This window comes from Protobothrops mucrosquamatus, unplaced genomic scaffold, assembly GCF_001527695.2.
Source record: "Protobothrops mucrosquamatus isolate PMUCROS unplaced genomic scaffold, P.Mucros_1.0 scaffold2474, whole genome shotgun sequence".
Taxonomy (NCBI): domain Eukaryota; kingdom Metazoa; phylum Chordata; class Lepidosauria; order Squamata; family Viperidae; genus Protobothrops; species Protobothrops mucrosquamatus.
The window spans coordinates 251608-278737 of NW_015388544.1; the positions used below are offsets into that span (position 1 = coordinate 251608).

The 27130-nt window shown below is 35.7% G+C and overlaps 1 protein-coding gene across 1 annotated transcript; it reads left to right on the plus strand.

Moving 5' to 3' along the window:
• Positions 1-133: 133 nt before the first annotated feature.
• Positions 134-25512, plus strand: LOC107295751 (cytosolic phospholipase A2 zeta-like). The gene is given in 21 exon segments (XM_029285909.1): positions 134-244; positions 2234-2306; positions 3859-3995; positions 5640-5765; positions 6363-6403; positions 7319-7361; positions 8171-8241; positions 9777-9942; positions 10024-10137; positions 10495-10532; positions 11438-11573; positions 11774-11910; positions 13453-13675; positions 15615-15729; positions 15961-16098; positions 19149-19256; positions 20517-20711; positions 21014-21180; positions 24333-24519; positions 25234-25429; positions 25431-25512. Coding segments are annotated over 21 exon segments (2604 nt in total).
• The last annotated feature ends 1618 nt before the right edge of the window (positions 25513-27130 follow it).

Below are 27130 nucleotides of genomic sequence, written 5' to 3' on the forward strand. Positions count from 1 at the left end.
GCACTTGCTCTGCTCGAAACCACGCTCCCCCTCCCTCCCTCCCTCCCTCCCTCCTGTCCGCGCCTGGAGTCCGGCCGCCAAGTGGAGCGAGTTAATCGCAGCTCCCGAAGACGGAGGCGACCCAAAGCTCGTCATGTTCCGCCAAACGCTGTTGGGCCGGCTGCCGCCCCGAATGTTGCCCCTCGTGGCCGCAGCCCTCCTCGAAGGGAAGGAAAGGAAAGACACTGGCCTCTACCACTGGCGGGTAATGTGGGCTGTGATGCGACGGGCAGCTTTTCCCAAGCAGAAGTCCGCACGGGCGTAAGAAGTTGGCGGCCGCGTCAATCTTCTTCCTTGTTTCCCCCCCCCTCACCGAAAGCCTTCATTTTATTTTAATCGAAGGAAGCGCATGAAACTGAGGTAGCCTGAGGGAAAGGCAATCAGCCTTTAGGTTTAGGTGCAAGCAAAGGTTTTATTTATTTATTATTATTATTATTATTATTATTATTATTATTATTATTATTATTATTATTATTATTATTATTATTATTATTATTATTATTAATAATAATAATAATAATAATAATAATAATAATAATAATAATAATAATAATAATAATAATAATAATATGGGAGAATGGATTATAACGCAGTCGGCTTCGAACTCACCTTTATCTTAGCCGAGGTTTGAGCCTTGAAGAAATTGGGCTAAGGAATTCGAAGAGGACGGTTGGGATTAAAGACGAATGTTAAGATAGAAATATATGTTATTTTAGAATAAGTATTGTATATAAAACTTAGATGTATATGTAGAGATGAAGAATTGATTGTAAAATGTGGAATAATCTGATAAGAATGTATATACTGGAATGTCACGTTAAATCCAATGTTTTTTTTAAAATTGTATTATAAATAAAATTAAAAAAAAGAAAAAAAAGAAATTGGGCTAATCCCACTCCCCATTTTAGGTGAGTGACTCTTCACCCCAAAGAGATTGGCTGCTTCTTTAGTTGATCAGGTTTTGTTTGCTGCTAAAGATCACATCTTTAGAAGCAAACATTCTAAAGGTGTAACCTTTATATCTAAAGATTGCATCTTTAGAATTTAGAAATACTTCTGAAGAATTACATCTGATACAAGTTGCATATGATGACTGCTGTTGAAGTCAGCGTGTCCAAACCTGGCTTGGAGTCTTCCTACAGCACCACTTGTTCATATTTATAACCGGTGTACTGTGAATACTTCATTATGTATCCAGCACAGTTTTTCTTAGATAAATTGGGTAGCTTCATAATCCTTCATAATTCATAATGGTCAGTACAAATTTCTTTCTTTTTATGCTGACTTCAATGAAAGCTACTACTAACCAATAGTTTTTAAGGCAGATTCCATCATAAATTGCTGCTGGCCTGCCAGTTTGGCCAGGGTCATCACTATTCTTCTCAGTGGATGGGCTGACACCAAAAGGGGCCCCTGGTGTATTTGGTATTCCCAATAAAAGGAATGAAATTGAGACATCAAATTGGGGTAAGGAGGCTTACCTTTTTTCAGACCTTGCCCAGGATCATAAAAACTTTACAAAAACAATAGGAAGATTTCCTTCTACCGTATCTGGTAGCGTTCAGTTTTGTTTCGGTAAAATGGTTGACTAATCATAACTTTCATTATGATTCACTAAACAATATATAAATGGCAAAGTGTTCTTTAGCTTGGGATTGACTTTCAACGATTGTATGAATGGAAGTATCCTTGAAGTTTTCTTAACAGCAATATAGGACTGGTTTGCCACTGACTTTTTCAATGTTCCTGTCTAGTTTCAAATTCTCCCATCCTGATATCAATGTGATCCAACTATTCTTATCTTTATGGGGGTGGAGGGGATTACTTAAATCTGGCAAGATATCGTTACCTGCTGCAGCAAATTCTTGAGAGAATTAAAACAGTTATGGGAAAATATAAATAGATTTAGTGACAGGAAAGTAAATGTTCATGGCTATTATATACCATATAGATTTCCTTGCCTGGGAATTTAAATAACTGGATTTTAGAAACCTTTGAAGGATATGTACACACTTGATCTATTTCTGCTCAGCATGAGTTTAAACTTCTGAGGGTATTCGGTAAAAATAGCAAGGGGTTGATATTGCATGTACAGCTATGTGTGTTATTTTCTACGGAGAGGTCATTAAGATAATTAAGATCACCAGATATAGCAGCCCTTGCATGTTAATATTTGGATGAATTATTTTTGCAGCGTGAAAAGCAGCCTTATTACAATCTCACTGTAAAAGTCCTCAGAGCCAGGAACATTAAAGGAACAGATTTATGTAAGTATCTGGAGATGTTTGGTTTCTCATTTGGATGCACCTTTATAATACATGTAGTAGAAAACCAACTGATTGGTGATGAACAGTTCCTTAAATCAGTAGTCCTAGTCATAACTAATAGTAAGGGATAAGTATTTTCCTGGGATTTCACAGCTGTTGTGTGACCTCAGGAAAAGGCAAAGCTTTTTTTAAGAAGGATTAAGAGGTGTTCCATATTTGCCCTATGTGTGTGTGTGTGTGTGTGTGTCTTTGAATCAGTTTTTAAATTCCTGCTAATTGTCTGCAAAAGTGACTGGCCCAAATTCACCTAGCTGGCTTTGTGGCTAAGGCAGGATTAGAACTCACAGTCTCCCAGTTTCCTTAACTGGCTCTCTGTTTGTTTGTTTGATAGTCTATATTTGCTCTGAAAGCTTTCTTTTGGCGTATGATCTGAAGTATAGTATGGGAATAGGAAAGCATTTGTAGTCTGAGAATTGGTTGAACATAAAGGACATTGGATACCTTGTACAGGATTAAGCATGGTTATTCTCCCCTAAATTTAGTCTGGAACTTGAATATGGTGTAATCACCAAGAGTCAGCCTGGCTCAAAGCTATCTTTATCTTTACCTTTCAGAAAGAAGTGGAAGTCCTGTCCCTTATACAGAGAATTCTTTTTCCTAATAATGTTGAGGGGGCTGGCTATGGTGTTTCTTTTCTTTTAGGATGTTCACACATTGTATACTTTTTTTAAAACATTTTTAAGCTATGCCCTTTCCTGTAAGAATAATCTGACAATTAAATATTCCAAACATGTACCTAAATACAGAATAAAGGGAATAGGTAAAAAAACAGAAAAAAAATGTAAATGTGCTTTATGTAAGTTTGATTACTTAAATATGCCTTTTTCTGATGCTCAGTATGTCATGGTGAATAAATGATAATTAGAAGTATTTTTTCTGTAACAGTAGAGTCGCAGTATCAGAAGATATTTGTATTTGATTACTAACAATGAGAATTTCAAAGAATACATTTTAAATCTTAAGAAAATACTTCATCTCACTGTGGCCTAGAATATACAGAAAGCATAAAAACAAGTTTAATACTAATGAAAAGCAGTAGCAAAAGCAGGGAACTAAAATTATGAGCGAGTAAATAAAATTAATATAATCAATGCTTATTTAAGGAGAATTATTTTCAAATGTCAGAATACAGCTGAAGAGGAAAATAAGATGCATTTAAAACTTTTGAAAGGTCCACTAGAAGCAGCAGATTACAGTTCTCTCCTTTTCTAGCTCCAGAAAAACATAATCTTACATGATTTGAAAACGAAACTTTCATCTAAATTGAACAAAATCCAGAAAGTGTGATATAGAAATTAATGAGAATTGAATCACCATCTACTTAAGCATCATTCACGAATAGAATGTGGCTGCAAGTTATTTAAAATGGGATTTGAAAAGTTATCAGTTTTCAACTATACTTTTAGACTGTACAAGTTAGGAAGGACCAAATGTAAAAGTGGATGACTTTCCTAATTTAACAATCCTGCCCATATCTGTTCTTTCCATTTAGTGTCCAAAGCTGACTGTTACGTGGAATTGCGTCTGCCAACTGCATCACCTGTTGTTTATCAAACTCGAGTTATTGACAACTCCAGCAATCCGGAATGGAATGAAACTTTTCAGTACAGGATACACGACGCAGTCAAAGTAAAGGATTCCACTCTTGAAATGGAACAATAAGTAGAAGGAAAAAACTTATATTTTTGGAAACCCAAAAAGTCCTAATAGCAAATCATATGTTAGTAACCTCCAATACGCTCCTCTGATTATGGTCCTCTTATGACTGTTTCTCACATTCATTTTTCTGCTACAAAGTTACTCTTGGTGCCTGTCATGAATTATTATAACTAAGTCAGACAGTCTTAACAGGTCAGAGCTGTTCTTAAAATCAGAAGAAAGAGAATCAGAATCAGAATTTTGCCTGTTTATCCTGGCAAAATTAATCCTGTGTTACACACACTATTTTGCAATCTCTTATTTGCCTAATGCTTCTCGTCAGCCTCAATTCTCAAATTGGACAACGACTAAGCAAAACAAACCTTGCATCAAAGGGTAGAGGACATCGAGAGGCAAGTGGACTTAGGTATAGCTCCGCTATTTCTGGCTCTAGACTCTATTAGATACGTGGTTACACCTGCCAGGTATCTTAGTCAGTTGGAGTTAGTAAACCACCAGAAAGCATTCTCGCTTGCATGGTGCCATGCGTTTCCATTGGCCGTCCTGTACGGCAAATATAAAAAGACACCATTGGCTGAAAGACTCTGCTCCTGTGGCTCAGGTGGAGACCATTGGACACATACTCCTTCGATGTTCCTTCTATAGAGCTATTCAGAAAAACCATATCCTCCCCATAATTGATAGGTATCCTGGTCGTTTGGAAAGTATTTATCTCCAGTGGCTGCTTAAGGATGAGCAGGCAGTGATCACGGCACAGGTGGCTAGATTCTGTGCAGCAGCATTGGGGATTCGCCAGAAACATAAATAAACATTTTAGATCTTTTTAATAATCTTTTATAATTAATTTTATTACGTGTTTTTATCCAGCATTAGACTATACTCAATGTATTTTTATTGTCAGGTCAGTATGATTCAGTTTTTCTGAAGGTAGCTAGTTTTTATTATACTGTCTGTAAAACTAGGCAGACCTTGCTGTGTCTTCTATTTGCCTAATGATTTCTTCTTTCATCTAAGTCCAAGTACAAAACCACCTTACATAAGTGCAAAGCCACTTTACATAAGTGCCAAACTACCTAGAATTAAACAAAGGAGAAGAATTGTGTGTCTTTTAGAAAAAAAAATTAACAGAAAAGTTATTTAACACACATTTAAGTTCACATTCTGATAGCATCATAGTCTATCATGATAAAATAAGCTAACAAAAAACTTCAATTTTTGCTACAAACCAGAAAAAACAAAAAGCTTTCCAAAGAATGACTTGCCTAGTTCATCTCTTTAAACATACCTTACTGCAGATAATCAACTTGCCATACAGTTAATATAGGAATGCTTGCCTACTTTTAAGTATGACCTGCAGTGCAGAAGTGCAACAATTATGATTTAATTATTTTCTTATTTTTATCCACTCCTACTTATCAAATTCTGTGTCTGTGGAGTGGAATGGCATATTGAAATCTTTTCTGTTAAAAAGCCCAAAGCTATAATGGATTAAGTAAAACTGGCAATTCGTATATTTTAAAAACAAAACATTTTACTTTTGTTTCCTGGAGCATCATACTGTACTTAATTCTTTCTCTACTTGTTAGCTTTTGTCTTTTTCCTGTTTTTTTTTAGAACACGCTTGAACTGACTCTGTTTGATGAAGATGTTCTTATAAATGATGAGCTTACTTCTGTCGTGTTTGATGTTACAGGGATTCAGGCCGGCCATTCACTGAAAAACACTTTCAAGCTAAAAGAAGTTAGTTTTTTTCTGTTGCTCCATGCATTAAGAAGTCAGGTTTAAACTTGATTTTGCTTCTGAATACTTACATTAGCCATAAATAAAGAATATTTTAATCATTACATTAACTGTCTTCCTCCTGTTGCAGGGAACAATCTATAGCTGAATAATGTAATTTTTGATGAGTTTTGATGCTTGAAGAACCAAATGGGATCTCTCAATTTGGATGTTCATTTGCATTATTTGAAAATTATGCAGCCCTACAGATTTTTTTCTAATTTCTCTATTGTTGGTAGCTCTTGGATTGACTTAATTTTTAAGGAATATAAAGCTGGAAACAACATCTTCTTTATTATGTAAAGTTCATTTGCACTTTTTTTTATTAACTTTGCAATTGATGATATACAATATATTTGGCAGACAAATGAAACTTCTGCTGGAATGTTTTTTACTGAAACCTTATTTTGTCAAATTTATTGTAATGTTTGGATCAGAGCAGCCTGTGAAAATTATACAAATGTGTTCTGAATTATGTCTAGTCCTTAATTTTAATGTAATAATAATAATACTAATGCTCACAGATAATATATTAATTTAATACCTGTTTATCTCCAGGATAAGGAAGAATTGGATGTAGAATTTTTTATGGAGAAAAGGTAAGGACTGTTGTATTTTCCAGTCACATAATCTAGAGTTCTAGATTGGGAAGTCCTCTAATAAATTCATTTAAGACTTGCATCTAAAAGATTAATAGGACTAATGTATTTTGAGGTTTTTCAAGTCTCCTATGGTTTTCCTTCATCCCCAAAAGGTGTTTAAGCACACAACCTTTATAAAACAGAATTGTGAAGTGATGCCACACTTGTAAACAGAAAGACAGATGTGTTGCTTTATTGGATAGGAATAGTTTCTGTGCAGAAGAAGCTGCTGTTATCAAACTAAAGAACCTTGTTGAAACAAATTGGGTTTGTTTTGATCTTTGCCAAAAAAAAAGATTGCTGAAGCAAATCCTGCCTGATCTATGCAGGCATAGTTAAAAATCAGTGTTTGCCAAAGTAAAATAATAGGACACAAATGCTTATGAACAATACCTTGATGTTGCCTCTTCAGATAAAACTTTGTCTGTGGAAAGAATGGAAAAAAAATAATATTACAGTTCCTTCCTCTTTGGAGGCAAAAATAAATATCTTAATTGCTTGCAAATGGCATATGATTGCTATTGAGACTTGTGGGTCTCCCCCCACCCCATGTTATTTTTTCTGGAGGAGAAGTAAATAGATGATTGGTCCATTCATTGAAAACAGTCTTAAGGTTTCATTTGTGCTGGTCCTCAATATGCAGGATCTGTAATTTTTTAAAAAAATGTTAATGGCAAAACAACTGTAGGAAATGAAGGACTAGAATTTTGGACTACAATGTGTCATGTATGCTGACTAGGACTTAATGGAGTTATCATTCATGGGAAACAACTATCGCAATCTTGAGATATAAATTAAAGAGCTCAAAAAGAAAGAGAATAATTAACATAAAATATTTTGTTGCTATTCATGGTAATACTTTTGTATTCATAGTTCTGATCCTCCTGGTGAAATTATCACAAATGGAGTCCTGGTGGTGAGTATTTAATAAATTGGAGTAGTGCCTACTTTATAATTATCATTTATTGTGGCATTGTAAAGTTAGAGCTTGTAGTCTTGACAGTAGAATATTTCTCAAATTCAAAGCATTTTTCATCTGCTGCCGCTATTAAAATCTGAAATGTATAAATGTATAAAATTCATAGTAAGAATATTTATTGTCATCAGCAAAGCAAAACTTGTAATTTTAATAAAGCATCGCAGACTATTAAATTGATCACAAAAATCTTCTCCAATTATTTTATATCTTCATATAACCTCTTCTAGATTGACTTGTCTGTTCTAGAAAACTTCTGTACTAATAAAAAATTCTGGGACATGATTTATTTGAATAGTCAGTTCACTTAGAATGGCAACCTGATTAAACTGCTCAACAAACTCAGTTGCCACAAAACACAAGGTGAAAACTATTGCTCTATAAATGAGTTTTCCAACAAATAGACTTATACTTCATACAGATACAGAAGTAAATATCCCTTTCTCTGAGGTGAATGTTATTTTAGTAGGCTTTTTCCAAATGCAAGACATTGCATTGTGTTACCTATGCCTGATAGCTATATATTTTTTTGAAGTGCAAAAAACATGAGAACAGTATACACTATTTTAAATGATCTTTAAATATAATTAATTAGCTAGCCATTGGAAAAACCACACATACCATACTTTACATTCCCAAGCATGACAATTCAAACTATTTTTTTCTGCATTAACTATTCTAGAACTTAATCGAATGGAGATCCAGTTTCCAAAACCCATATTTATTTCTGATTATTTCTCTCCATATAGGCTTATCCTTGCCTTTACTTGCAAGGGACAATTAACAATGATCAGAATACAAAGATGAGAGAACAAGGTCGGTCTATTTTGTTATGTTTTCTCTTTTGTCATAATTTTATGATGGATAATTCATTACTCTGCTTGTATCTAGGAACTTAGTGAATTAATAGACGTGCAGCACTTTAAATGAAGTGAAATTCAAGTGAGGTGATTCTAAAAAAGAACAGTGAAATCAGACCAAATGAAATATAATTTTATTGGTTACATAGTTTTCTCAGACTAAAAGAAGGCAGGGGTGTGAATGAATGAAAATTAGAAGTATGTGTAAGAAAGAGAAAACAACTTGTGCTCAGTTAGTTTTGTGGATATGTGAAATTTTCTTTTGAATCAAAGTTATGTTTGTTTTGGTGGGCTTCTTCTCTTTATATGTATGATATAACTGGGTGAGTCTGCATGAATTTCTTCCCTAAAATTTGCATCATGTCGCTCTTCCCCCAATCTATAAGACAGAGATAATCTTATTTTGATATTTTATTTTTCATGGGTGTGTGGTCTTCTTCAGGGATTTTCTTCCCTTTCCAGGTGATGTATTCCCCCTCCTCCACCATTTAGGAATTAATGAAATGCTATATAAACATGGAAGAGAGATGATAATCCATTTATGTTAGAGAAAATCTCAAAATTTATGTGATGCTATTTTTTCTTGACTATAATACTCTTAGAAAGAAAAGTTAGTTAACAGAATTAGCTTCCACATTTAATTAAATTTAAATGTTGTTTCTTTAATTCAAACACAATGAACATTTCAATTTAATAAATTGTCAGTTATATATCATATGAATTAATGTTCTGCATAATGTAACATGGTGCCTCAGGAAGCCTTTCTCAAACTTTTTACCCTGCAGGTACACTTGGAATAATATTCAGGTCACAGCAAAAATTGCATAAAATTGCAAAAAAATATGAATACTTCGCAATACAATTCTTACCTACTGTAGAATGTAAAAAATAAAATGAAATTACAAGAACTGCAAAGTGGCAGGCCAGCAGCTGAGTTGTGGCATGTAAAAATTCCCAGCATTGTGAGTGCTAGCATTGTGTGAAGTTCAAATTTTTTTTCCCCCAATTCCAATCTCACAGATCTCCTAATCACCTCTTGTTGAATCCCAGTTGAAAATGCTGCCTCAAGTGATTGCACACCTATTCCACTTTCAGTGGAAATGTTTAAACAGAGGCTGAATGATGTGTCAGGGATGTGTATTAATTAGTGTAGACATTGGACAGAATGTTAGACTAGGTGATCTCCAAGGTCTCTTTCCACGCATACATCTATGATTCTATGGTCAATTAAGCAGAGGTTAAAATCAGCTATACAATATACAGTAAAACTGTGCCATTTTTCTCTTCCTTCTTTGGATTCCCTCCTGTTTATAGTCTATCTTTGTGGTGGAATGTAGTCTGGATTCCCAGGAGAGAGGGACTGCATTCCAGAGGACCAATAGACGCAAAGTTGAGATAGTTTGGTTGAGAGAGAGTCAAAATAGCTCCTCCCTAGAAATTCTTAGATATATATATATATATATATATTCTAAATTCTTACTATCCTTTTAGAAAGCAGTCAGTTCAGGCTTTCACTTCCTGGATCTTATGAGAAACAGTTAAGTGAGCCATGCAAGTCAAACCCCGATCAGGCCGGTGGGACCCCATTTGTCTTTCACATAGGCAAACAGATGTGCCCAGAACTGAGTGTGGAGCTGGAAAGAACTATTACAGTCCTTCAGGTGAGGAATGGATTGCACATTCAGCTTTTACGATGCTTACAAATATGCTTTCCATATGAAATAAGCTGTGTCTGTTTTCAGGACGGAGTGAGTCCTGAATTGGAAGAACACAGTACTGTTCTTGGATCAGGGAATATTCCTTTGAATTTACTACCTCTGGGAAAGGAAGTTGATATAACTGTGCCACTTGGAAAGGTAACATTTTTTTTCTACTGTAAAATATTTCATAGATTGCATCACCTAGTCAGCAATTCATTTATTTATTCATTTATCAAATTTATGTGACTTTCCCCCTTAACCAATATATTCTGGATGGTGAACAGGAACGGGAAAAAAGACATAGTGAACAGTCAAAAATCAATAAAAAGGTTTTTTTTTAAAAAAAAAAAAATATCCAACAGCATAAAGCATACACAAGCTGAGGTTTGTTGGCATTTTGGCCCAGCCTCTGGGGGAAAGCCAGGTCAACAAGGTCTTTTGTAAAATTAATTACTGAATCAGTGTTTTTTTTCTCTTGTAACCTCTTTCAGAATATTTTGTTTTTCCTTTTAGGGACTAAGTGTGGATATAAAGGTGAAAGCTGAAGAAATGTGAGTGAATCCTTCTTTGCAGATGGGGACTGGCTTGGGCTTACAAACTTTCCTTGTATATTGCTCTGGGACTTCATTTTAATTTTTTTCTATTTATACCTGTAAGTCAAAGAAAGGTCACTAGGAGTCAAGTGACATTCAAATACTACTACTACTACTACTACTACTACTACTACTACTACTACTTGCATTTGTGTTGAAACTGAACATTAAAGATTTTGCAACAAAATCTCCCAATGTCACTTCTTTGCTTGTCAGATAAATATATTTTCCTCAAGATCGATAAATAGTTCAATAGACAAATGGATATCCTTTCCCTCTTCAGTCTTTTCTCTCTCTCTCAGTCTAATGTCCTGTCTATGTGCTTTTCACTTTGTTCCCCCCCCCTTTTGAACATGGCCATGATTAATTTTAGGATTTTTAAACTAGGCCTTTGGGTTTTTGTCTTCTACGAATTAACAACAAAATTTATTTCCCTTTTATTACTTACACCTGCTGATTAAGAATCTTATCCAAAATGGAATCTTATTTCTTATAGTTTTGTCCATGATTCAGTCCCAATTTTTTAAAGTTAGAATGACATATTGCAATATATTGGAAATATATGTGTGTTGCTGTTACTTGGAATATTTGTTACTGATGTTCTTTTATTAGTAAATTAAAAATTTTCATATGACTTCATCTGATCTGGATTGGAGTGTATAAAAGCAGACTATTGCTTGATTCAGTTCACTATTGTATATCAGCTGGATTTAGGAACAGGAATCTTTATTTATGACTTTCCCATTTTCTGAATTGAGAAATAATTGACAGATTTTTCTCCAGTGGTACTGCATGGAATATGAAACTTTTCAAATACACATTCTCATTTCCTTGCCTCTTTTCAACACTATTCTCTAAACCAGCACACAAGATCTTGATGTACGTCTTGGTTTTGATCTCTGTAAAGAAGAGCGAGAATTTTTGGAAAAAAGAAAGAAAATCTTATCTAAGGCACTAAAGAGCATACTCAAATTGAGAGAGGACCTCAGTAATAATGAGGTATGTCACTTAATCGGAATTAGTGAAGTATGTATACTCATTTATAATTAGACATAGTTTAAGTGAGACATTGACTCTCAAAAATACTACGTTTTATAAAAGTTCTTCAAATATACTATCACAGTATTTTAATAAGGGGTGTCCTCATTGACTTTTTTTCATAACAATTTAAGCATTCTCCCCTCTTGTTTTTTCTTAAGGTGCCTGTTGTAGCAGTCCTAGGATCTGGGGGAGGGATAAGAGCACTTTCATCATTTTATGGAAGTTTGCTTGGTCTACAGCAGCTAAATCTTCTGGATTCTATTACATATCTTTCTGGAATTTCTGGTTCTACATGGTATGTATCTATGGTAGGTATTTCTTATATTGAAACTATAGTAACAAGATATTGTTTTGATCTTTGGAGCATTTGCTAAATTCATGTTTTATTCTATTGCTTCAACAAGTACATAATTAGCCAAAAACGTAGATTCTTACAATAATAATGTTCCTTTTCTTGTCTAACTATTGTTTGGATATGCTCTTTTGGATTGCACAGTTCTGGGCCTTTATATGCACTGTCTACCTCTCCTTGGATCTAGAAAAGTTATTAATTTTCTTTGTTTTTATGCCTTACCTATTTACAACTCTATGAGATCTTTTGAAAAAAGCAGATTTTTCAAAATTTGGTTATTCTCCAGTGATTCTTCTATTTTTATTTTCTCATTTTGGAGGCCAATGGTATGACAGATAATATGGTGCCCATACATATGCCAGATTGCATGACTGGAACAGCCCATAAATGGCATCAATCAGGGATGGGCAATTAATTTTCCCAAAGGGCCACATGATAATCTGTGACTGATCTGGAGGGCTGCTACTGCTGCCCTGCTCCCACTGTTGCCGCTTCTGCCACCTCGCCCCCACCACCCCTATGTCCCACTGCCTCTGCTGACATATCCCACCGCCTCTGCTGTCCTGCCCCTGTCACTACTACCATTGCTTTCAGCGATCCATGGGCCAGACTGGGATTGCCTGCAAGCTGTAAAATGCCCAGGTCTGTCATTAATATATAATGCGGTCAAGCTCATTTTAGCCTTTCTTAGCCTATTTTTTTCTTAATACAACTGTAGAATATGATTGGTTAGCATTTAATTAGAGGTTGATGAAAAGACCCATGAAATTGTTTAACTATCACCTTGCCTTGAAATGGTGCATGCCATGCACTGGTCTAAAACAAGGCTCACCTGTTCATCTTTGGTCTTGTAGCCCTATCAATTTACCACTGAACAGGTAAACATGATTGTTGTCTATTATTCAGAAAATAGAAAACAAGAAAAATTGTTTCTTGTATAAATAACTCAAATAAAACAAAAAATGTATAACCTTTGGGTTAATACTCACCCTTCTAAAGAGTTTCATTGCTACAATAAGACATGAGGATTCCCCCCCCCCCCCTTATGAGAAGTTTTGGACTTGGGAAACAGGTTTTCAGCTATACTTAAATCATTTTCCTGCAGTGTTTCAGACTGTACCCATCTAATGCTAAAGACCTGAATCAAAATAAAAAAATCCCTTAACATCAAACGTACACAAGACCTGGCAAGGACATTGTTTTAAAGTATAGTAAAAATTGAGTCTGAGATGTCACAGTTTTTCAGAAGCTCAATAGTAAACAAAGCAAGTATAGGTATACCAACAAAAAGTTAAAATAGTTGTCTGGATTAATTTTATTTCCTCTTAAGAATCTTAAGAGTAGTTTTTCCAGCTTGGACATTATTCTTCACAAGTTTTTTTTTTTAAAGAAGAACATTTGTATCTCTCCAGGATTTCTATTTTTATCTATTAAATAGTTAAGCTCAATGCTGTTATACTGAATCAGTTATCAACATTTTTGTAGGTGTTTATCAGTATTGTATCAAGACCATGAATGGTCACAGAAGGACCTCAAGGATCCAATCAGCAATGCGCAGGATAAAATATCCAGCAGCAAAGTAGCAGCTTTCTCCTCAGAACATATGAAGTACTATTTCCAGGAACTGAATGCTATGGAAAATGCTGGGCGGAAAGTATCTTTCACCGATCTGTGGGGTCTTATTATTGAGTACTTCCTGCAACAGAAGGTGAGACTTGTAAATTTGGAATCTTTATTATTTACCTTCTTAGACTGCAGGGCTTTTCAACCAGTGGTACGGGTACCATCTGTGGTACATTGGCACCTGGCAAGTGGTACGTGACCATCCTAGAAAAGTGGTAGCAGGGGAGGGGAATGAGCTGAACCGGTGGCAGCACCGCACAAGCCTGAGGGAGAGATGACTGGAGCTGCAGGGCTGTCAGGGCTCAGCGGAAGCGCCAGGATCAGTGCCGCTTTCCAGCTGATTAGCGCTTCTTCGGGGCTGTCAGGACTCAGTGGAAGTGCCAGGATCAGCGCCAGGCTCCAGCTAGAGCTCGGTGCTGATCCTGGTGCTTCTGCTGAGCCCAGAAGAAGCGCCGATCAGCTGGAATGTTGCAGCATCTCCAGGGTCTTGTGATTTATATTCAGATGCTTGGCAACTGATTCATATTTATGACGGTCATAGTGTCCCAGGGTCATATGAAGTGACCAAAACCTGCTGCAACCACCCAGCAGAGGGGGGAATAAAAACCAAACACCCCCCCACCCCACCCCCACTGCCAATCCTCAACAGAAATGCTCACAACAATGAAAACCTCGGACAGGAGGAAGAGCGCGGCCGGGTGGGCAGGCAGGTGTCTTGCTCAGCTGTGGCTTGGGGGACACTTTTTTCAGTGCCATTGTAACTTCGAACAGTCACTAAGCGAACTGTTGTAAGTCGAGGACTACCTGTACTGTATCACTTTTTTCCTTTTTTTTTTTTTGGTCATCAAGTTTTTGACACCTTGCTAGGCGACTGGTGGTACTCGGATGTTGCCATATCCTAAAAGTGGTACAATGGATGAAAAGGTTGAAAAGCCCTGTCTTAGAGAACTTAGTGTTGTAAATTCCTTCATATTTGTTCCTGCTTGAACCATACTAATACTCTTTTCTCTTTGAAATTCTAAAACAAACAGAAATTCTAGTAACTGCTTATTGTAAAAGTACTAATCTCAAATATCAGTCCAATTCTGAATTGAATATTTAAATGATTGAAGGCAGGATATAGAACATGAATATGAAAAAAAACAGCTTTTGCCTTGGAGTGTGTTTCTTCTTTTGAGGCAAGATATTGTCACTACATGCCCAAAGAGGATAAAACAAGAAAGGTGAAACAAGCTTTCTTGTTGAGAACTGCCTGTTGAAAAAGTGCAGATTTTCATTAGACGCATTTTTCTGCTTTACATATAAATGCAGAGAATATTGCAAAGCCTAAATCTTCAGATATTTAAATCCAAACAAGTGTTGACCATTAGTTGAAAAGAGTCCTGTTCATAGCCATGATTAGTAATAAATTACTTTAACTGGACCTTCATGTGTGGACCTGATCTTTTATGCTTGACAATAGCCATCTAATCAGGAGGAACATACTGTATTGGGTGTGTCTTGTTCTCTCATTGAGATTGTAGGTGTCTAATATATCCCAAAGGTGCTTTTTCAAGAGGCAACTGGACTTTCTTGTTTTTCTTTGAAGACATTTCACTTCTCATCCAAGGAACTTTTTCAGCTCTGATTGGGTGGTGGGGAATGGAAGGATTTATATTCCTTGCAGACGGCTGGTCATTTGCATTCTTTTAGAGAATTATTGAGGCCACTTGGAGGTTTATCTGTGTCCTCAAGGTCACCAATTGCCGCTTGAAAAGCACCTTTGGGATCATGACCTGGATGACTGAGAATCTCCATAGACATTTATCTATGCACAGAGCTGAAGAAGCTTCTTGGACAGGGAAGCCAAACATCTTCAAAGAAAAACAAGAAAGTCCAGTTGCCTCTTGAAAAACCACTTTGGGATAACCATGATCTGGATGACTGAGAATCTCCATAGACATGTGTCTAATATATATCCATAAGGTATGAGCTCTAATTTCACTTCAAAAATGATATATCCTGTGATTCATTTTTTTGTTTAGGAAGACCAGTCAAAATTGTCTGACCAACAGGAAGCTGTGAAATATGGGCAGAATCCCTACCCAATCTACGCAGCTGTTAATGTGAGGCCCAATGTTCGTGGTGATGACTTTGCAGGTATAATAAGGCAGGTGTATTTCTTTCTTATAAAACCCGGGACAGATTTTATCTTCTAGGATGTCTTTAGAATTAGCACTTTTATAGCAGTTGCACAATATTGCAGAGTGGCCTTGTTGTATAGTCTTTATTCTAATGATCATGTGAATGTAAAGACTGGACTTTTCACTTGAATTGGAACACAGTGATTTTGCTTAATGTTTTCACTATGCTGGGTGTTTTTCTTTTTAGAATGGTGTGAGTTCACACCCTATGAAGTTGGATTCCGCAAATATGGTGCTTTTATTCGAACAGAAGATTTTGATAGTGAGTTTTTCATGGGACGATTGATTAAGAAGCATCCTGAGCCCAGGATCTGCTATTTGCAGGGTATGTATTTCAAAGCTTGTTGTACTTAATCCAAAGGCAAATACATAAATAAACCATGGGCTAGTATAGTGTGTGGAAATAGCATGATATTAAAATCTGAAGGCTGAACTCATTCCATCTATAGCCTCTGAATACTTTTAGCACTTTAGAAGCTATTATAAATGAACCTTCATCCACCCTGCTAAATTCAAACAAACCAGCAAGCATTTTTTACATTCCACATTGTTTTATAACAGCACAACAAAAGCCACATGTTTCTAATGGCCCGAATGGTAAATAGATGCTGTATTTGAGAATAAAAACAATTTATTTGAAGTAAAAGTTTCATCTCACGCACTAGTGAAACTTGCACAAAGTATTTCTTATTTGATTTTAAAGCTGTCCTTTATTAAACAAAACAAAATCCAATATGTGAAGATGATGAGAGTTGTAATTCCAACATTTGGAGAATGAAATTGAGGAAAGGTATTAAAATTATACAGCTGTCAGAGGTAAATCTCAGATTGAACCTAATTCTTTTTTTTATAATACAAGTTTTATTAGTTTTTCTTTTTACAACCAAATGCTTGAGAAACAACGTGGTGACAGGGTAATCAGTTATGCCAAAACAAAATCATACATATGTAATTCAAATTAACTCATTAAAGACTCCCTCTCTGTTCCCTCAAATAATATATTGTATTCAAATTAATATGTTTTTCAATATAATTCAATCAATCCAAACAATCATCAATAGCATTTCATTTATATAAATCAAAATCCTGTATTGAGCTTTACTGTTTACAGTTACCATATTCCCATTTGGCTTAGATAATCATATTATTAACACTTCAGGTGTCTTTCCTTTCCCTTTTCTTTAACATAATCAGTAATTCATTTATTAATATCATTTCTTCTTTTATCAAAAATCCCTCTTATTCCTCTTGCTTTACAAAATAGCTTTCCTTCCTAGAAAACAAAAATATTGCTCCAAACAATACATTTCTAATCTATTTTAAATCTATAATCTATCAATCAATCAAAATCTATATAATACTTTTTTAACCCATTCAATAACATTTAAATCCAATCCAAATTATTGTTATATCCCCCATGCACATATTAGTACAAAAAGCAAACATCTTTTCGCTAACTTCACATTTAATTAGTCTTTCTTCAATCATAATCTCTGGTATTTTATTTGCCAAACTTAAACTTTAAGTCAATCCGTGTCTAAAAAGCCTTTAACCCATTATATACCATTTTAGATCACACTCTTAAATCTTATTCTAGCTTTCTTTTTATGCCAATCCGGTTTCCATAACAAAGCCTCTATGTCAACAAATAAGTCTCTTTTTATTCCTTGTGGTAGCATTTGAATCAGGGAAGAATGTCCCCTCTTCTGTTTTAGAGGCCTGCGTCCTTTGTAGGTAGTCCCTTATTGTTTTAAAGATTCAAGTCTCAACATTTGACTCTGCTGAATAGGAGACTCACTCCTGACCAATTTTGTAGTTAATAGTTGGTTAACAACATTGTCATAGTTCTTAATCAATTGTAATTGCAAGTCCATTTCTCTTAATTCTGAAAGTATAGATGGTTTAATTACAATCATTTTTTGTTCATCAAAAATCTCAAAAGGTGGTATATAAGATGAAATAGAATCCTCTTTAATGATGATTGGTTCCTCTTTTATTGTTTTTTGGTCTGTAGAATATTTAGATAAGATCTGAAAATCAGTTTGTAAGTTCAAGATAGAATTTCTGTTTATTATTTCTGTAGTACTCTCTCTTATTTGGCAACATATTTGCTCAGTAGCTTCATAGATTTTCTCCAGTATAAGTTTACAGTTGAAATGTAAATAAGATTTCTCCATTTTAATGGTAACTAGGACCAGACCTGTTATCTTTTAAAAACATTTAGCCAGTGTCCACCCCCACAAAACAGCTGTTGTTTCTTTGTCTTTTCCTTTATGATAATCTGAAGGTCAAAGCCAAACTCATCACCAGACAAAAAACAAAGACAGTTACAGTTTTACATTTCTCCACAAGGTGTCCTCAGTAGACTGTAAAATACTCTTTCCAGACACCAAAGATAAGGTTGTCAAAGTCAGAAAAAGAAAGAAAAACAAAAAGAAAGTAATATTTTTCGCATATATGCTGAGTCCAGTAATAAAGTTCAATAGTAAGAATCTTTTCAAGATCCCAAAGTAGATGAAAGTCAAAAAATAGTCAATTAGATTCAATTTTCATTCCATTTCACAGCTTTTCTTCCCTCACTAGCATACGCTGCTCTCTTAAAACAGGGAAATAGTTCCAAAAAAAAAATATGCTTTTTGCAGGAAACCAAAAGGAAAAAAAAGGACTAAGAGAGGAAAGGAAAAATCTCACCCAGATCAACCACGGTGGTTCTTTGCACTTAGATGTTCTTCTGACTTCTGGTTACAGCAGCAAAGTGATCGGCCATTTTACTGGCCGATCTTTCCTCTGTCGGCCCTAAGGAGCAATCTCGGACTGTGGAAGAAGCTGCCGCTGTCCCACAGTCGACGAGGACCTCTTCAACGGTAGCCGCCCCTTCAGGGCGGCTTTTCGACCCGATTAAGGGTCTACTGGCAGAGGGAAATCAGCCGGCGAAGAGAGCAGTCTCTTCTCACGGCTGCAAATGCTGCAATCCGGAACCGGAAGTCCTGATTGAACCTAATTCTTTATATCACTTTTTAAAAAGCTTGAATGTTTCACTTTTAATAATAATAGCTACTGGCAGACTTTGCTATCTCTTAACCGATGAACAATACAGCATATTTCAGACAGAAAGTGTAATCTTCATTTTTTTGAAGTGTAAATATGAATTAACCAAGCAACTAGTTACATCCAGTGTCAGGCATTAACAGTATCTTTAAAGTCAATTACTGAAAAACAAATGTGTTCTAATCTTTCTGTTAGTTTATCTCTGAAATAATCTTGCCTGTTAACTCTTAAGGCTACAGAAGGGCATGCATAAATTAAATTAAAGTCTAGTTCACAGTACCGTTTATAACATGCCTAGGTTCAAACCCTGTTTTGTGTACTCTATAGGGATGTGGGGAAGTGCCTTTGCTGCTAGTCTGGACGATGTCTTTCTGAAGGTAGTTGGCTCAGGATTCACCTTTCTGGAAACATTGGGAGATGTAATCAAAGTAATTGGTAAGCAAGGCCAATTTGCATACTAATTAACACTGTAATGCTAGATTTTATTTTTAGGTATGTGAACGTTTTCATAACTATGACTTTGCCATGGACGTGGGCTGATGTGAATGATCCAAGCAGAGTGGAGGCATATATGCCTATGAAATATCTAACCCTTCCTTTCTAACAAGTAATCCAAAGGGCGCTTGTTCCCACCTAAGCAGTTCTAGGCTTATGATTTTGAAAGCAGAAATACTGTTCTAAATAATTACTCCCATGTTTGTTTTCTAACAGCTATTTATTTTTTTATCCTACCTTTATTATTTTTATAAATAATTCAACACAATAATATCTCAAGACCATACCTAATACTCCTTCCTTCCTCCTCCTATTTCCCTCACAAAAACATCCCTGTGAGATGAGGTGGGCTGAGAAAGAGTGACTGGCCTAAAGGCACCCAGCCGGCTTTCATACCCAAGGCAGGACTCCCATAGGACTCCTGGTTTCTAGCCTGGTGCCTTAACTGCTGGATGAAACCGTTAATTTTGTTTCTCTTTATTTAATATCATTCTTGAAAAACTGCTCCCTCTTCTACCCTTTTGCTTCTAAATCCCTCACCACCCCCCATGCTCCCAAATACATAGTTGAAATGTGACATTTTCATTGTGTATTCTTCACTATTTTTGAGGAGAACTTTTTTTTTTAAATTTTGATGTTATAATTTTGGGTCATGTTTTTACTTCCATTTTAACTGCCAGAGGACTTTTACTCCTGTTTTTTTTTTTAGAACTGGCCAAAGTGTGTGTGTGTGTGTGTGTGTGTGTGTTTGGGGCGAAAAGTTGAAAATTTGATTCTAACTCTTAAGCTGGTTGGAGAAAGATGTTGCCTTCATAAACCCAGAAATTGCCGATCCCTGCTTATGTGGATGATGCAGCTGAAATCCAGTTGTTGCAGTCCCTCATAAAAATCTTAATATTAGCTCAGCGTAAATGTTTGTAAAATATCCAGGAATATGGATTTTATATCCCAGAGTAGCCTTTAGTCTTGCTTCTGTCTTGGAATCAGATCCAAGCTTAGTGGGTCTGCTAAGCTTCTACGTCCAGATGAGATCAGAAAATGATTTGCTCGCCAAAATCATTATAAAGGACGAGAAAATGTAAATAGTGTTCATAATAGTTGAAATACCTGATTACTCCAAAGCTGTTAATATCTCACAGGGTAGATTCAATAAGTAGATTTGAACTGTTTAACCATATTTAGTATTGTCCGCGATTGCAGATGACAGTCGACGATTCCATTTCCGGGATCCTATGAGGTTGAAGACACGTCTGGTTATACCAGGTGGACCCTTACTACAGATTTTCCAGGACTTCTTCAAGTCTCGTGTAACTGCTGGTGAAACATTTAATTTCATGCAAGGGTTATACCTCCACAGAGATTATATCAGTTTCAAAAAGTTTGTCATCTCAAAAGGTAATTTTGGATTAGTGAGCCTCCGTCAGTTTGTGGTGTAAAAATTATGTTTTGGGATATGTGTGTATAAATGGGAGGAAGAGAGCAATCTAAATAACACAAGGTTTTCAAATTAAATACGAAATACATGCACATTAGGCAAATCAACCTATTAATGAGATAATTAGATCTAAAATTTAGCCAGTTACCCCATTCCAATATAAATAACTTTCATTCAGTTCTAAAATATTTTTGATTATATAGAGGGTTGTAGTTTTTGTGCCATTTCATTGGTAAGAATGAAGTATATTTCTTTTTTTCAGAAACACACTTAGATGCTTTTCCTAACATGTTGACTCCGATGGAAGAGAATCTTTACTTAGTAGATGGTGGCTTTTCTATAAATTCTCCCTTTCCATTGCTAATTCAGCCAGAAAGAGATGTTGATGTGATTTTATCATTTAATTACTCTTGGGAAGCACCATTTGAGGTAAGACTCATAAGTACAAAGTGAATTGTTCTTTGCTTTAGTCTCTGTGTTTCCAATGTACATCCATCCCAAGGTACTTCATCTCAAAGACCATCTTCCTTCAAGATGCTAATTTTATTTTATGCATATATTAAGTTGGGTTAAAGTTAGTAAGTATTAAACATTTTGAATTGCATTTATTTGGGGGGAATAGGATGAGCATGTTTATTGTTTTAAAAATCTGAAAATCACTATTAAACTGTAATCATAATACAAGAATCAGGAACAACGGATGATAAATTATGCCCATACTACTAATTTTAATCTTTTTTATAATAAATACAATTTATAATATACTTTTAGTTTAATTTTCTAATTTAAGGGGAAAACTCAACAGTGGCCAGAGGATTGGAAAAGGTCAGTTTACATACCAATTCCAAAGAAAGGCAATGCCAAAGAATGTTCAAACTATCGCACCATTGCACTCATTTCACATGCAAGTAAAGTTATGCTTAAAATCCTACAAGCTAGACTCCAGCAGTATGTGGATCGAGAACTACCAGAAGTACAGGCAGTATTTCGCAGAGGAACTAGAGATCAAATTGCCAACTATGCTGGATCATGGAGAAAGCTAGGGAGTTCCAGAAAAACATCTACTTCTGCTTCATTGACTATGCTAAAGCCTTTGATTGTGTGGATCACAACAAATTGTGGCAAGTTCTTAAAGAGATGGGAGTATCAGACTATCTTATTTGTCTCTTGAGAAACCTATATGCGGGTCAAGAAGCAACAGTGAGAACTGGACACGTAACCACTGATTGGTTCAAAATTGGGAAAGGAGTCTGGCAAGGCTGTATACTGTTGCTCTGCCTATTTAACTTATATGCAGAGCACATCATGAGAAAGGCAGGGCTAGATGAATCAAAAGTTGGAATTAAGATTGCTGGGAGAAATATCAACAACCTAAGTTATGCAGATGATACCACTCTAATGGCAGAAAGTGAAGAGGAACTAAAGAGCCTCTTGATGCGGGTGAAGAAAGAAAGTGCAAAAGTTGGCTTGAAACTCAACATTAAGAAAACCAAGATCATGGCATCCGGCCCTCTCAATTCGTGGCAAATAGATGGGGAAGAAATGGAGGTAGTGACAGATTTTATTTTCCTGGGCTCCAAGATCATCGCAGATGGGGACTGCAGCCAAGAAATTAAAAGACGCTTGCTCCTGGGGAGGAAAGCTATGGCAAATCTAGACAGCATACTAAAAAGCAGAGACATCACTCTGCCAACAAAAGTACGTATAGTCAAGGCCATGGTTTTCCCAGTTGCAATGTATGGATGTGAAAGTTAGACCATAAGAAAGGCTGAGCACCAAAGAATTGAGGCCTTTGAACTATGGTGCTGGAGAAGACTCCTGCGAGTCCCTTGGACTGCAAGGCGTTCAAACTGGTCAGTCCTAGAGGAGATCAACCCTGACTGCTCTTTAGAAGGCCAGATCCTGAAGTTGAAACTCAAATATTTTGGCCACCTAATGAGGAGGAAGGACTCACTGGAGAAGAGCCTAATGCTGGGAAAAATTGAGGGCAATAGAAGAATGGGACGACAGAGAATGGGATGGGTGGATGGAGTCACTGAAGCAGTAGGAGTGAGCTTAAATGGACTCCAGAAGATGGTAGAGGACAGGAAGACCTGGACAGGAAGACCTGGAGGAACATTGGAGCAACATTGTCAATGGGGTCACGATGGGTCGGCAACTAACAACAAGAATAAAACCAAAATATTAAGACTTTTCTGGAGAGGAACCCAGATTTTGAATGTGGTACAAATTAATATATTAAATAGTAGTCTAAAAATGGCTTCCAAATTAAATTAAATTCAGTGTTAGATTTCTTTTACGATATAGAGGTATTCTAGACATTGAAGTCTAGTTCCACAATTTAGCCATTCTTCCTGCCAAGTCAGATGCATAAAATATCTTTGTAATACTACAAATGTATATAGCCAGTTCAGTATACTTTATAGGAATATATGGAGTAAGGCCACACTTGGAATACTGCATCCAGTTTTGGTCACTGCGATGTAAAAAAGATGTTGAGACTCTAGAAAGAGTACAGAGAAGAGCAACAAAGATGATTAGGGGACTGGAGGCTAAAGCATATAAGGAACGGTTGCTGGAATTGGGTATATCTAGTTTAATGAAGAGAAGGATGAGGGGGGACATGATAGCAGTGTTCCAATATCTCAGGGGCTGCCACAAAGAAGAGGGAGTCAAACTATTTTCCAAGGTGCCTGAAGGCAGGACAAGAAGCAACGGGTGGAAACTAATCAAGGAGAGAAGCAACCTAGAACTAAGGAGAAACTTCCTGACAGTTAGAACAATTAACCAATGGAACAACCTGCCTCCAGAAGCGGTGAATGCTCCAACACTGGAAGTCTTTAAGAAGAGACTGGACAGCCATTTGTCTGAAATGGTATAGGGTTTCCTGCCTGAGCAGGGGGTTGGACTAGATGACCTCCAAGGTCCCTTCCAACTTTACTATTATTATTATTAAATTGCCACTAGTGTGTTTCCTGTTCAATTCTACCCTCAAAAAAAATAATATTAAAATTTGAGCAGGAGAAGCTAATGTAAACAAAATCTGGATGCTGGACCTGCATGCCACACAGAAGTAGTAGTAGTAGTAGTAGTAGTAGTAGTAGTAGTAGTAGTAGTAGTAGTAGTAGTAGTAGTAGTAATAATAATAATAATAATAATAATAATGGTTTAATGAAACTTATTAAGAATATTGCAGATTTGAAAAATATGTTCAGTTTTTACGATTACTTTTATTCTAGTATAAATTATTCTTCAGAACTGTTGAGCTTTGTGTACCGCTGTTTTGTGCTTCCTTTCTAGCTTAGATTTATAGGAGCTATTTAGAAAATAATTTATATTCTAGTTATATTGTAGTTTAGGAGAATAATATTGGTTGAGTCCTCTTTATAGACAGTCATTACTGTTGAAATCATCACTTTGGAAGCTAGGTGATTGTGAAAAAGACACATAGTTATCAATAGGTGCATTGAAGTACTTTCAAAAAATTCTGTCTCATTATTTCTTTGGTGGATATTAGCTTGGTATTGTGGTCAGATATGGGAAAAAACTCTAATGATTGCTTAAAAATTCTGTGACTATAGATCTTGGAGTTAACTGAAAAATACTGTAGAGAACGAGACATTCCTTTCCCACAAATAATTTTTAATAAAGAAGATGAAGAAAGTCCTAAGGAATGTTATATGTTTATGGATGCTGAGAACCCAAAGGCTCCCATAGTCCTTCATTTCCCTCTGGTTAATGATACATTCCGTAAATATAAAATGCCAGGTATGAATTCTTTAAATTTTTAATGTATCTTGCTGTCAATTACAGCAAAATGTTGGATTTGTTGTACAAAAACATCAAAAGCTGTCTATTTGGATGAGGAAATAAACTGGAATAGAAGATGATCATGGAAGCGTCTTTGGACAATGCTGTCTCCCTCAGTTAAGAAATGGAGATGAACACCGCCCCCTAGAGTCAGACATGACATAATTTACCTTTTTAAATTAATTAATGAGATGTTCCAAAGTAACATTTTCCAAATTTTAGCGTTCAGTTGATATTGGACTACAGCCCCCCCCCCCCATGATCCCATCTTCCCTATGCTGATTGGAAATAAAACCCTAGTTCAGTATTTGGGGAACTGAGGTGATGAAAGACTGTTCTAAAAGCAGCAGTATTTGCACATTATACAGAATCTATCCCATATGCCTTTTAACATTGTGAACAAATTTGTTTTATAAAGCAGAAACACGTATGGGACACAGGGAAATTGCTTCCTTACAAAGAATGATGTTAAGAGATATTTCACAGGGGTGTTTTATAAATGAAGTGTACTTGTATTGTGGTTTTATCAGGCACATCATTGTCTTGTTCCACTTGGAGTAAACATGGTTGTACATTGAGCGATAGATCTAAGCACTGAGAATAGCCACCTCTCAGAGAAAAACTAATATTTAAGGCTCACAGAATATATGTTCTTCCCTCCTCTATTTACAGGAATAGAACGTGAATCAGAAGAGGATAAGACTTTTGCTGATTTTCAAATTGAAGGAAAAGATTCACCATACAGGACATTTAACTTTACCTACACAGCTGATGAATTTGACAGACTAGTACAATTGAATTGCTATAATGTCCTTAATAACATGGATGCTATTTTGAAAGCATTACGACTGGGTTTAAGCAAACGAAAGGAAAAAGCAGGACCCAAGTGCTTCCTTGAAAACGTATTATGAAGGAATTTCATTTTTTTATGGAAGATTTAAGAAGGCCTAACAAACTTATAAAATATCCTTTTATGGAGATTACAGATTTATTTATTCCATTGGAGTAAGAGGCCCTTTTATATATTTAAGAAAATCCAGAGACATATTATGCCAGTTGCAGCTAATTATTGGGTAGATGTATAGTATATTATTCAGCCATAGTTTATTTTAAAGTCTCCTAGAATTAAGATATTTCTTTACTCATGTGATCTATAGAGTTTTATTTTCTAATGAATTGGTAGTTAAACACTAATGAAAAAGTTTCTCGTTTCCTGAACTTCCCATGATCAAAATGTGAAGAAAACTAGGTGCTGAATTAAATTTATTTTTGGTTTTTTTAAATGAAATGAATTCTTCCAAAAGATATCCTTCCCCTCCTCCCAAGATGGCAAAGAGAGTCTCCTAGCTGAACTTTGCAACTTATGTTTTTTAATTAAGAAAAAAGTAGAATTGTATTTTGATTTATCTCAGAAATTATTACTTTCAAGGAATTATTTTGGTATTAAGCTTTATTTACAAAAAATTAGCTCTCAGTGCCCACTCTTACACAGGCAGACATCTCCTGAGACAATAATATGACATGGGGCGGGGGGGGGGGGAGAAGAAAAGTTTGCAGTCTAACTCTGAACAAACCAACCTAAGGAAAGCTTTGAAAAAGTTATAAATTGATTTGGTTCCAGAAAAGGACTGTGTGCCAGTAAGGACAAAGAGAAAATGGATTGGCAAGACCCAATTTGGAAAACATAAAGGCTGTCCTGAAAATTGCATGCATTTCTGTTATTTTTCCTGTTAGGGGGAAAAGTAATTCTTTAGTAGGAAGAAGAAGAAAATGTTATTTGAATTATATGTTTTACTCTTTATTATATATTTTGTTTTAGGCAGTTTTAATGGTTAGCAAATCCTGGGTAAAACTATGAACAATCAAATTATGGTTGTGATTTGTGGTGACGTTATTTATGTCGGATTAAGGAGTACAATTAGTACTTTTTGAAGATTGAAATAATTAAAGAAGCATTCATCCTATCAAGTGTAACTTTACAGATGGTTATTTTAAGCAATTCACTGATTCTTAAGCTGTTGGGAGAGAAATTTTAACAGTTTTCTTGAAATTACAGGAATTGATGATTTTGCTTTTCATAAGAAGCCTTATTTCATGTTTTCCACAAAGATTTACTCATTTTGTTACAAAAACAGTACTTTTTCTACATAATAAAATTATTTTTTTATGTGCCAATTATAATTGTGGACATTTGGTGAACTTGAATTTTCATTCAGTGGATTTATGTCAGAGTTGTACAGTTCTGAAGCCTTAATCCTGCAAGTGGTTTGAGGGCAATGTGTTAAATACTTCTGGAATGTGATTATGTGAATTATATTTGATTTTAATTAAATGTAAATCAGATTTTGTTTTTGTTTGGGTTCCACCCAACACATTTTGGAATATGGCTCCTAGCAAACCAATCAAACCCAAGTGAATATTTTCTTCACTCAGAAAAAACTGAGCATCCTTGATGTATTCCAACTGCAGCTTTTAATGCCTGTATTCATCTTTGTCAATAATGGACATTACTGTTCAGATATGCTGGCCTGCGACCCTGTGAGATTTGGGCAGCTGAGGCTGGGAGCAA